Source organism: Charadrius vociferus, unplaced genomic scaffold (genome assembly GCF_000708025.1).
Source record: "Charadrius vociferus isolate BGI_N301 unplaced genomic scaffold, ASM70802v2 scaffold163, whole genome shotgun sequence".
Classification (NCBI taxonomy): domain Eukaryota; kingdom Metazoa; phylum Chordata; class Aves; order Charadriiformes; family Charadriidae; genus Charadrius; species Charadrius vociferus.
Genome location: NW_009648332.1, coordinates 14704138 through 14717354, shown reverse-complemented (window position 1 = coordinate 14717354; position 13217 = coordinate 14704138). Strand labels below are relative to the sequence as shown.

Genomic DNA, 13217 nt, shown 5'->3' with positions numbered 1-13217 from the left:
CAGAATTGATTTCCTTGCTGATCCTACAACAGAGGCTGAGCAGAGTTGGTAAACTGAGTGGGGGCTGGGGAAGAGTACAGTAGGTTTTGACTTCTTTTTATTTCTTATTTTGTATAATTTTTTTTTTTTACGCTTACCAAGACAAGACTGAAACTTTAAATGTTTTGAGGAGGGAAGATTTATTTTGCTTAAGCACTTGACACAGATCAGTTTTCAAGGTTTGTGCAGTGAGATGTTTAGCGATAGTGAACTCATCCTTTAAGGGTCAGTTACAGGAATTCAGCCTTCAATTGAACTTGTAATCTTGTTATTTTTAATTAGGAAAGGGCTGGTACTGTTTTCAGTTATGGAGCTATCTTCCCCTAAGACTGTTTACTTCCCTTCGGCTTTTGCTGCTTCTGAGGTCCACTGTGTTTGGGGCCGAGGCAAGCAGTTGCCAGCTGCTGCAACTGGAAGCCCAAGTAACAGAGCCACATTTTTTCATTTTATGAAGGGGTCTGTCCACCAATGAGCATTTTCAATCCGTTTGCAGCTGAGGAGGTGGGAAAGGCAGTCCCAGCACATCCCAGGCTGGCTGGCAGCACAAGATCATGCGTTTCAAAGCTGCCGCTCTCATTCCGACTCCGCAGCCGGCGGCGTGTTTATCAGATCGTCCTGACATTCAGCATTGAGCAGATGTTCCCTTTTTTAGTATAAAGTGATGTTCCTGACCTGCTAGCTGAGATTAGGGAGGGGAAGGCTTATAAAGTTTCATGCTCGAGTGAAGCACCTATACATCAGAACAGAAGGCCTTCTGACAGGCAAAACCAAGGGGGGGAAAAACCCAAACCCCAAACCAAAAAACCCTCTACATCTGCTTTTCACTGGACACCTGGTGTTGCAGAGTCCACATGCTTCAGTACTGGCCAAGGATTAGAGGCAGTGACTGCTAGCCTGTTCTCTAGACACAAAGGGCAAGTCTTCCATGTGCCCCCGGGGCTGGTGAACTGAAAGCAGCAGAAGAGGATTGCATGCAAGTTGCTGTTGAGCTGAAAGCTGCACTGTCTGGTACTATGCATCTCTGTGGCTGTCAAAAAAAGATATTTTTGAAAGGAAATCACCTCTCTCTCCAGATGTGCATGCATCCATGAGCACTAACATCCAGAATTCATTATTTCCTCTGTGAAGACCAAAAGGTGACCTGCCAATAATCCAATTGACAGATAAAAGCATGACATCTTATTGAAAGAAGAGGCCTTTTTATGTAGGTGCTGGTGAAGCTGAGAGGACTACATAGGAACTGTTTAACGGAATAATAAGGGTTGGATAGGATGGAAAAGAAAACAAATGACAGGAAAGGAGCTCATGGCGGGGGGAAAAAAGGCACGGGCAGGCTCCCTGTGAGTTGAATGTGTCTATGTATATGAAGAAAAGGAAGCAGTTTGGGCCCGAATAAAAGAAATGAAATAAAAAGAAAAATTTTGGCTACACTTTTATTTTGGATCTTGGATGACCTATCAAAAATGATGCTAATATTATGAATTAAAGGAAAATCTGTTAATGGTTTGTGGGAGTCTGTAATACTGTAATCATTTAGAAATGTTTGTTGAGTATCTAATAGTTTCAGTAACAGCAACTATAAAATTTTCTAAATTAAAAGAGTAGCTATCAAATCTGTGGTTGGTATGCACCCTGAATCAGTTAACACGAGGCACCTTTAATCTCTCCTGATCTCCTTGAGGTTGCTCTCCTTAGCCATCAGGTAAGACTTTGGATATCAGCTCTTTCCGCTGCATGGTAGTGCCTCTTGAACAACCAGTAAAGCACCATGTATTTTTGGGCCAAAGACGGCTGTGTATGTAGCTCCAACTGGAAGTCAGTGGGGGTCAAGCATGTGACAGCTACTTGTGTTTCTGAAAAACTGCCATAGGATTTTTTTATTTTTAAATCATTCTCAACTAAACTTTAAGAAAGGAAAAAAAAAAAACCACCACCACCACACCACCAAACAACAACAAAATCCACCTAAACGAAAATTCCTACCCCTGCTCCCAATCTAGTGAATATGTTCTACAATCTCAGTATTGCTGTGTGTTTTGGTAGCTTTATCTATACCTATTGATGCTGCCTGAGATGGGATACCAACACTTCCTGTGTTGGTTCAAAAATCATTAGAACTTGTAGCAGCACTTTCAAGAGCACCCATGAGTATACAAAGAACTGAAGTATACATTTGCAATTTAAATAGGTAACGTTTTGCTTAGAGGGACTCAGAAGACTTGTTTTCTTAGATAAGCATAGGCTGCTGAGGTCTGATCTATGTATACACGTGTGTTTTTGTGCGTGCTCTTTGATGATGCATGAATTCCTGTGTGGCTGATCGTGAAAGTAGTACGGCTCTCTCTCTTTGCCTCCTGAAACTGATTTTATGAAGCCTGGAATTTTCTTCTCTGTCATCTTTAATTTACTCATTTTCAGGAATACAGTAACAGCAGTAGCGTGGGTAGGATGGTTTGAGGAGTTTCAATATTGATTTATTAAAAATACAATGGTTTTGAAACCTGTTTTAGTTATTTTTGCTCTAAGCAGGCATTTAATTTTTATAGGCTTTTTTTTTTTTCCCTTTTGGCCCCAATACGGAGCTCTCATGTAAACCAAGCAGAATGCTTCCTGCGTTATCTGATAAAAAGGGCACTTCCATTCATTGTTTCCATGCAACTTCCTATCCTTTCTACAGTAAAGAGGGATAAATCTGAGACAATTTATGGGCTATCTCTGGGGAAGAGAGACTTTCACAACAAAAAGTTTGAATATTGTTTGGAATAATGAACAAGGAATGTTAGAAATAGTTTGTGTTTGTTCATTTCTTCCTCTTTGTGCAGTCACAGTGGTGAAGACTACTTCATCCGTTTACAGTGATGAAAACTGGATGCTACATTTGATTCTTCCATTATGACTGTTAAGGCACAATGGTTACTTGCATTTTAGATACCACTTTTTACCTGAAATAATTCTATATCTTTTACAGTCTTAACACAAGTTGGTGATGGAAGTCAGGCATTTCTGAAATACAGCCATGTCTGTGGGGAAGCCCTCAGTCTGAGTAATGTTGGACACTGTTTAAAAAAGCATAGGTGCTCCATGGGACCTGAGATTTATGCAAGAGGATCATGTACACTTGAATTTTAGACCAACGTTTGAAACTTGTCTATTTTCTACTGCTTGAGGATAACAACAGGAAAAACTCAGCAACCCTTTCTGAAACATCAGTGGACTACTTTCCAGTTTTTTGGCATGGAAAACAGAAATTGTGCTTTCTGGGTTTATTTAAATGGAAGTCAACACATTAATGCTGTTCTGTTTATACAGATTAAAAAGATGCTCTTATGCTAATAGAGTGTTTTCTAAATACCCACTTGGGAGAAGGGATGTGGGGGGATGTGGTGGAGAAAAGCGCATGTATGGATGAAGTTGCACGCTTAGGCATGGAAAAATACTAGAAGAGTTCCAGTAACCAGCATTTTGCTGCAAACCTCAAGGGCAGGTAGGGCTCTGACAGTACTTCTGGTCAGAAAGAAGTGCAGCAGAGGTTACATAAAATGTAGCTCTGTGGTACAGCACATCTGCTTTGAAAGACTTCTTTGTTTTCCAGGTACAGATGTTTGTTTTCTAAGATTATGCCTCATGCGTAACGATGTCTTAAAATTGTACTTAGTGGATATTAAACCAAACAGGTTTTTCATTCATTGCCTTTTCTGTTTTATTAGCTTAATGGGTGTATAAACAAGGCAGCTGGAGTTTCTTTTGTTAAACAAGATACTAACCGACTGACATTGCCTAGTTGTGCCTTGCTTGCTTAGGTATTGAAATGTGTTCTGTTGTGTAATGAAAGAATTCGACTTTGTCATTTACATTTTTTCATCAAATCGCTAATTTAGGTATAATTCATCATTTCTGAATAGCAGTACATTGCTACAGAAGTTGAGTTTTATTTGATGGTTAACTTTTCCGCTTGAACTTGCATCAATTTTACATCCTGATAAGGACAAAACATCAGCAGAAGCTTATTTTTTAGGAAAGTCGAAGAAAGCATTTCTGCTTTCAAAATGTAATTTGAATTTTTGTCTACTGGAAGAAATGTGGGATCTGTGCAGGCAATATTTGAGGTTAGATCATCTCTGCTAAACAGATGAGATAAACCTCATGCTTTTACCAGCAACTAGGAACAGTGAGAATGGATATTTTGCAACTCATCCTCCACAGAGGTGTAAGAGATTATTTTGCTTAGAAGGAGAAACAAGCAGCAGGAGTTTACCAAACATAAGAGCAATCTAAAAAAGCTATGGGGCATGTAATCTGTAGGTCTGAATGATTCCTAGTGAGCAGGCAGAAGATGCTAGGTAGACTGTACTATGCGTAACAGAAATGTCTAAAAGACTGCAGAATATAAATGATCAAAATACATTGCAGATTAAGTGTAATCTAATATATTGAAACATCTGAATAGCTTGGCCCATGCATGGAATAGGTCTGGGCAGAGTTGATGATAGCGGAATGGGAGTTAATTGGGGGTTGATAGTTGGGGATTGACAGCACGGGGAGCAAGGGTCTGATTGCATGCAATATTAACAGTAGAAACCACTGTAAAGGTGAAGTATGTAGGTTAATGCATAATTCCAGAGGATAGGGTTTGGGTTTTTTTACCTTGGAGAAAGGGGGAAGGAGCAGCGATGGTGTCATGGAGTTGCTGAAGATTAGTGGGCTTTGAGCACTGGAATGAGGAACCTCTGCTGTATTTTTGCATAAGCACATGTTTTTAGTTAGTACAGCTTGTATGTTTTAACTCCTTCTACAACCAAGTCTTGCCATCGGTACTGAATATTTCTTGAGGATATGTTTTTCTTCTCAGTTTAAGTTTTATAGCTTGCTTATTTCTAATAGATATGTGTGCAGTCTGAGATTTTGGGTGTTTTGTTTGTTTGGTTTAGTTTGTTTTTTCAAAATAGCCAAAATCAGTCCATGTCTGCGAATCTTTTCCCCTGTAATTTTAAACCTCTCCTCCTTGCCCCTATGGTAATTCAGTCAAAAGTAGTTCCACCATGGAAAATACTCTTTTCTTGCTGAGAAGATGCCTATGCTAGATGTGGCGGTAAAAGAACTCCCTGAAAATTAAGGATATGAAGGGAAACTTACCCAGTCCTGTGTAAAACAGCTATGCTGTGTTTGTATTTCTTGTACAATGCTACTGTCTCCTTTTTGTCATATGCCCCCACTTGATTTTTCTGTGCATGTTGTTTTCTCATCGTATTTTTTTTTTTTTTTTTTTTTGCTTCTACAGTCCATTTCTGCTAAAGCCCTAAATTGCATTCAAGGGCGTTCATGAACATTTACTCAATTTCAGTCCTGCTTCGGTTGCATTTCATAATGGGTCTGCTGTTCCTTCTGCTAAAGTAGAACGTGCTCTAAATTCATTGATATCAGCCAGTGGTTATGGTGCAGTGATTTGAACAAACTCTCATCAGAGTTATTCAACAAGTGTGGAAACTGTGAGCTTTTAAAAAGTTTTAAAATACTTTTTCTGGGGAATTCCTAGTTAATGTAAATAGTCTTATTAAAGGGAGCTATCTACTGCATTTCAACACAGTCCATAGTTGCATGAGGAAAGGCTTGTAAGACCTAATATGGAGTAGCAATAGTAAAATAAGTACATAATTAAGTGTTGGGACATATTATAAAATGCCAAACTTTTTTTTTTCCTGGTATCACATAAACACATAAAAGTTCCAGAGGAAAGAATATCTAAATTAGAACAAAATGTATTTAATACCATAAACTTATTCCTGTTTTCTTATTCCTCAGCCCTCTAAAATATCAAACTTTTTATTGCAATATTGAACATACCCTATTGTAACTGCTATTTTTTGAAACTTAAGGTTAGATTTCACAGTGCAATAAAACAGTACTCTCTGTAAATAAAAACTAACTACCCCCCCCTTTAAAATTTATTTATTAAATATTAAAATATCCAGGAATTGCTTTTTTTGTCAGAACCTCAGCTATTCCCACGCATTTCTGACTGTGTACTAAGGCAGAAAAGGGATACTGAAACCCACCAAGATTTTGTTTATCATTGAATTTCTTCCTCCTCCTTACCAAAATCATGGCAGATGAGCAGTAGTATCATTCTGCATTGTGTGCTGTGTTTCATCAGAGTTGGAACTGCTGCCACGAGCTGTATAGAACAAGAAAACCGTAACACTCTCCTCCCCTCCCCAGCCAAGCAGTCTGGAAGACACAAAAATGAATCAGCAGTAGATATATAAAATATACGAAATGCTTTGGATGGTAATCTTCTACTTTAGCCTTCCTACTGGCCAGTATGAAGGTCCAGTGTACAAATCTTTCTTTCAATATCTTGCTTTTCTTCCCTGCATCTTTCTTATGGTGGTGACACTTATTCAGAGGGGAAAATTGCGTAATCCAGGAATAGTCTTGAACAGTCCAACTCCTTGTTGTTGGTGATCATGGTGGAAATGCTTCTCCTTTTCCATGAGATGAAATGCTGCAGTTTCCTCTATGCCACTGCCTCTCATCACAAAGCAGCTGTGATATTTCCTACCATCTCATCTTGTCTTTTCCGTCTCTCGGGGCTTAAGGCTGCTTGCCAGAATTGACTGATTTTGAGCAGGGATGTCTTACTCAAGTGCTTGCTTAGGAGTGTGAAGCTGGTTTTTTTTTTTATGGTCATCTGTAGTAAAAGCTGCTCTCTATATTAATGGTGGAGGTTGTTCATTATCCTCTACACCATTTGAACCGCCAGGAATTTGACTTCCCAGGTGGCCTTCTGTGAAGGGATGCACAGGCAGCAATTTAGCAGTTGCTACAGAGCCATCCATACTAGATAAGTAGTAATGACTTGTATTTTCTCTTTGAGTGACGGGCATCACTCCTCTCTGTAGATTCTTATTTGCCTCAATCCTTAAGTATAACTTTTTTGGTATAAATGCTTCCCTTGGTGAGAAACCCTTTATAAGAAGGTTGTGTAGGGGGTAACAATTGCTCCATGTGGAACGGTGGCCCTTCACCCATGCACTTGTATCTTTAGAAATGAGCGGTGAAGGTTATAGGAAGAAGTTATTACTAAGTCTGCTCAAGTGCTCCGCAGTGAATCTTAAGCTTTTCAGTTCGAGAGAAAATGGCTTCCCCTCCTCCTGTTTTTACAGAACGCTGTTGTCATTCAAAAGTAGGTTTCAGGATCCTGTCTCTTTTCTTCCTTCTTGTTCCAGTTGTCATTGTCACTAGCTGATGAAAAAAATGCCCTTAAATTAACCTTCTCCAAAAGAACTTTTGTGAAACTCTGTCATTTGGGCATACTGAGATCTCTGCTTGGATAGTTAGCCTCCTCTACGGCTTCCTTTTCAGTGTATGAAGTGATGAATTCTAGCAGGATCTGCAGCAATTTATATTACTTTGTACCTGACAGCACAGAGATCCCTGGTGTTCCTCAAGTCTGGAATTTGAATTTTTGTCTTTATGTATAATGACTAGATTTGTGTTGTTCCCTCATTCAAAAATCAATTAGAATAAATCTGTCCTTCTTCTAAGGAGTGTTATATCCCATTGGTGTGGTTTGTATCCTCTGGCGTGGTGTACGGGAACTATGCTGAAATGCTATGGAGCCCCCAGTACAGATTCATGCAATTTGCAGGAGCTGGTCACACTTTTCAGCTGACAACACTGTAGAAATCTCCATGGAAATACAACAGAAAGTATATTAGCCTTTACTATTTGAATAAAATCCATCACAGTTATAAGTTGGTCTTGGTTTGTTGTATTATCCCCCTTAGCGTCGTACTCCCATTTCTGCTACTTTCTTACAGCAGAACACATGTTACGCATTAGTAGCATGGATGATATGGGAAACAAGAATGTTGAAATTGTATTGAACATGTTCCAGATGTTAGTATCAAACAAGGTTGGGCCTGCATTAAGTTTTCCTTTAAAATATTCTTATTAATTGGAAGTGGAAAATAATTCAATACTAAATGTTTCTCTAGAATTCTAAATTCACTAATAATTTGCCATCGTAAAACACATGTAATAAGCAGTTCTTATAAAACTGCCTAACCTGCTTTCCATCTTCAAAAGGCTTTGCAGGTATTAAGCAACTAAGATTTGATTGTGGTAAGTGCCAGGATTTGCTAACATGGTTAAATGGATACATGGTCCAAAGTTAAACAAAAGCCCGAGGATGGCTGTGCGTGCACAGCTGCCTTCTCAGCAGAGAAGGGACTAAGGGCTTGTAGCTGCACTAGGATGTATAAACTGGAAGATACTTTTGACTCTTTAAGGGCCAGTTTGATGGGGGTGAGATGCAGGAGAGTATCTGTACGCGTTTGGAGCTGATGAGGCAATCCTGATGCGTTAATTGGATGAACTGGCCCTTAAGCAGTGATGGTAGTGAATTTTAGCAGGATGCCGGTGTCGCTGATGCAGGGGAGGTAAGCAGGAACAGGGTGTGGGGTTGGGTGGGAAGCTGGTGAGCCTGATACTGGCATTTGTGCAGGGCAGAGCAGCAGAACAGTAAAGCCCAGGCAGGATGGGCTGCTGTTTCATGTTGGGTTTGAAATACAAGCAGGCGGCGCAGAGGTGATAAACTATCAGATGAGTAGTGTCACAGAAGGGGCTTTCCATTTGTTTTTTTGAGACTGGTAAATATGCATTTTGTAGGATTTAAACTACCTAGGGGATGTAACTAGCTTTCCAGTCAAGAGGAAGGTGGCAGGAGCTGTCTGTGAGGGAGCCAAGAAGGGTGAGAGCAGTTTATTTGGGAAGAAGAGCGCGCTCGCTGCTCCCACTGGAGTGTCAGTGCCTCGGAGTGGCACATACCTGTCTTCGACTGGGATAGACCTGCAGGTGCAGTAGGAAGTGCTGCAAAGAAATGTTGTTAATTAATGTTTAGTGAATAGCTAGGTGGTGCTGGTGTGCGTACAGTGTAAGAGTAGGCCAAAATAGCGCATAAATGGAGAGAAGGTGGCAGAAAGAAGAGTCTTATGCCACATACTGGCTGAATATCAGTGGACTTTGTGATCTAGAAGTGAGTTTTCCGTTCACTTGGCACTAGCTCCAGGCGTGCAGGCATATACTGGGCATGGCACTACAGCCACTTTAGTGATTGGGCAAATATGTGAATTTCAGTGCATGAAGATTGCTGTCTAGTACTGCCAGCACAGTTAAGAGAAATAATGTTCATGAGTCTTGAGTTCCTAGGAAGGGTAGTACAGGCATGGGACATAGCTACGCAGGCACCTACGCGAAACTCTGCAAAAATGCAACATGTGGAGTAACCCCTTTGTTATTTACCCCACTGTCATTCCTTGTATGTGGGCAGTCTTACAGTATATGTGGTCTGAATGCAGTAGTGCCAGCCTTCAGGAGATACTCTGATCTTCGGTTCAAATTTCAAGGACTGTATCTTGGTCACTCATGAGGCTGGTCTTGAAAGCAACTCTACCAGATGCAGTAACTCCCCCAAAACCTTGATATCTTATATTGAGCAGCTCAAAGCAACTCTGTGCACCCCTTCCTTCAAAACAGAGTGGACAGAAATGACATGCCCCAGGCTGGTGGGGCACGAGCCAGTGCATGTCCGGATGCCATGCAGCTGTACTGGTGTAAGAGCAGACCTAGACCAGTAAGGCCTGGCGAAGAAGCCCTGCTTGAGACTGGTACAGCCACGTGGGCTTGCTGCCAGCAGAGAGATGGCGTTTCTGCAGGAGATCTGGCCCATGTCCAGCTGGGACGGCATGCAGGCAGGGCGGGCATGCCTTGGTCTGCCCTTCACTGTGCAGATAAGCTCAGCTGCCCACAGTTATCCGGAATGTGAACTTCTGCTCCCTCCAGGGGTATTTCCATCTTGCACGTCGAGCAGGACAGAGAGCCATGAAAGAAGGGCTTTCTTCACTTGCACTTGAGGTGCTGGCAAGGGAGACGGTTACAGACAGCCTGAACGTACCAGTCACTGTCGTCTTCATGTGGATGAGTCCTTGTAGGAAGTGAAGGGAAAATCCAGGTGTCTTCTCCTCTGATGTGGCAAATTTGTACAGTATAAGGACCAGATGAAGGCTGGAGGGGAGGATTGATGAATGTACTCCATGGAAATAGGTGTTCACAAGGGAATTCATCTGCTGAGAGGGAGGTATTAGCTCTTTCTCCTGATCCTTTGCTAAGGAAAATGCACGTTTTTGTCAGCAACTCCATTTCTGTCTTGTTCTGAGTCTTGCACCTTGTTCTTCATATGTGTTATGATAGAAGCATCTTAACAAATGTCAGCTCTGTTCTGGTCTTCAAGAAACAATTCAACCAAAGTGCTCCTTGGCTCTGAGTTTGTTCCCCAGCCCAAGAAGTGCTTGTGGAGTTTAGAAGTGCTTTTTGTGCAGGTTGTATAACGTGGTCTGCAGCAGGACTCACACATCAGTGGCTGGGCTAATTGATTAGTAAGTTCTCTGATCTGCACTTGTACATCAGGAAAATGAGGTCTCTCTGCTGGTTCTGTTATTGTTACAAATTCTAAATATTTCTTCAACCGTTACAACGGGCAACTTGTTCATAGGTTTATTTAATTTATTTTTTTTTTTAAATTGAGTATCATTGCTTGGACTGGTCCCATTTTTTATGCATATTCTTAAAAAGAAATTTAAGAAAACCCCCAAACAAACCTCAAATCCTCCACGCTGGTGGTCAGTACTACTACCAAGCTCACCATAGAGAGAGCAGAAAGTTTGTTTATCCTCTGTACCCCAAGCACAGGCATGCGTAATTTATGCCTTGAGCATTGCCTTTAACAAATATTCCTGTTCTGTGGGAGCTGGCAGGGTACGTGCTATGCACCGGTGGCTTTCAGGAACGGCCCCTTTGGCAGGACAAGGCACGCGTGGCCCCAGGCACTGCGGAAATCTCCCTGTGCTCAGGGGCCTCGCTTTTTCCAGATGAAGTCTCTTTTAAGATGGACTCTCTGACTTCTAAATGGCCAGCTGCTGACTGTATCTTGAGTGAACTGTCTTTTTAATCAGCAAAGTGTAGGCCGGCGCTAATATAATATGTGTGCATCAAAGTCAAAAGAACTCTAGTGCTACAATAGCTGGATGTAGATTTCACAAAACCAGAGCGAGCTCTGCCATTTGATCAGTTGAGGATTTTTTTTTCATTTTGAACTCTTTTTGAAAGAAGCATTTTATTTCAATTGCAGATGTACACTATCTGGAAAAAAAAAAAATCATGCTTCTAGCTTATATTTCTCTTTTATGCCTTGTACCCTCTGAACTGACTAGTTCATGTGAGTCTAATCCTTATCTGAGTTACTTTGGTGCAAATTAGGGGTTAAGTCAATTGACATTCTCCTGTGACCTTCTGAATCAAAAACATACTGTATCTGTTATGGTCAGGGGTGGGTTTGAGTCCTTTTGGAAAGCAGGGCTGCTTTTCATAAATATTTGTCTTGCTTTAGTTTCCTGAGATATAGTTTAAATGTAAACTGCTCCGTATGTTTCAGCTTTTGTGCTATCTTTCTATATCACATCACACTGTCTCACGTACTATGTAAGAGTATGGTACTACATCATGCTGTGGTGATTATTTGAAAGGGCGTACACTCTGTTTTGGACTAGATATCTGTTATCAGTGCAGATAATTGCTGTCAGACACAAAATAGACTCAGTAAACAAACATTTCATTTTATCATGTGACAGATGCCTGCTGTTTTGTACATTCTATTTGAACGACATTCACTATAAATCACCACTGCTTCAAAAGCAACAAATCCAACTTGCCCAAATCCTTCCTGATGTAATTACTTTATACTAGAGATTAACTTTCCATTGTTATATATACACATGATTACATTTTTCAATGTTTGGAGATAACAATGTTTGACATAAACAAATAATTCACATCATTCGATGAACCAATTCTTCCTACCACTGTCACTGCTTTGTTTTTTTTCCTTTGGGTGTTCCCCCCCTCCCCTCCTTATCCTTGGTTTTCTCCCTGGTAAAGACAAGGCTACCTTCAATTTTGGAATTCATACTTTAAATTTAGACTTTCAGAGAGAAATGAACCAACAAGTTAGCATATTCAGGAGAACTTAAAAAGGCAACAGAAATAAATGTCTTCATTTTGTGAATAATGATCATGAAGCCTATGCTTGTGTTCCTGTGGGTTTTGTGACCAAAGGGATGATCATTATTTGACAGGTGTAATCTGTGTATTGCTTTTTTTCTCCAAATGATGTGCATCTCTGTCTTCGTCTGCAGGTCCTGTGCCACAGAGTGAATGTGTCTTATTGCCTGTTAATAATTCGCACCCCGTCCATGCCTTATTGGAGAGTTTTACAGTCTTATCCGGCTGTGCAAGCCGAGGCACAACAGGCCTGCCGCAGGAGGTGCACGTCCTCAATCTCAGAAATCCCGAGGAGGGTCTTGGCCATCATGAGAGAGAGGTAAAGGGGAAATTACTTTTCGTCCAGATCCCTAGCTACAAGTGTGTCTGCAAATGGGATTGTTCTACATTAATTTGCTGAATAAAGTTATTTCTGAATTGTGACCAGAAAGACTACAAAGAAGCATGTGCAATTTGTGTGGATGCTGTTCACCTATGGTTTGCGTGTCATATGAGTAAACCGCTTCCATACTCAGCCACTCCATCACCTTTCACAACCACTAAGTATACTTTAAAAAGGTGGGAGGGTGGGCAAAGGAAACAAGAAACAGATTTAGATCTACAAGAGGCCTTTACAGAATTGGCTGTCTTCAAAAGCCGATCGTTTACCTAAATGTGTTGTAAATTAACATGAATAGCTTTGGATCCCTGCCATGACCACTATAAACAAATATTTAAGTTCAGATTCTTTTACCCCTGTAATACATCCTTAATGCTTCACTGAGGGGGGACTGCCATACAGAAAGCAAGTGTTGTTGACTAGGGTAGTACTTAAATGCAGTCCAATTACTTATTTATGTATGTTGCACTCGGAGGGACTGGCAAGAACTTGAGCTGTTCTGAAAGCAACAGCACAACAAGAAAATTTTTGATGTTAAGTTGTGCAGTACTGTTGTTTACTCTCAAACACATCAAAACAGAGTGCTGAAGTGAAAAGAAAACATTGCATGCCATGACAGCTGAGCTTCTTAGTTCATGTTCTTACAGTATTACACACACAAATCCTTAGTACGGCATCATGT

General features: G+C 40.7%; 1 protein-coding gene across 1 annotated transcript in view; it reads left to right on the top strand.

Moving 5' to 3' along the window:
- Positions 1-13217, top strand: part of TGFBR3 (transforming growth factor, beta receptor III) — a 103987-nt gene that overhangs the window by 21831 nt on the left and 68939 nt on the right. Inside the window, exon 2 of the mRNA XM_009884737.1 lies at positions 12291-12475. Within this exon, the coding sequence (XP_009883039.1) occupies positions 12291-12475 (185 nt within the window). The remainder of the gene's footprint in view (positions 1-12290; positions 12476-13217) is intronic.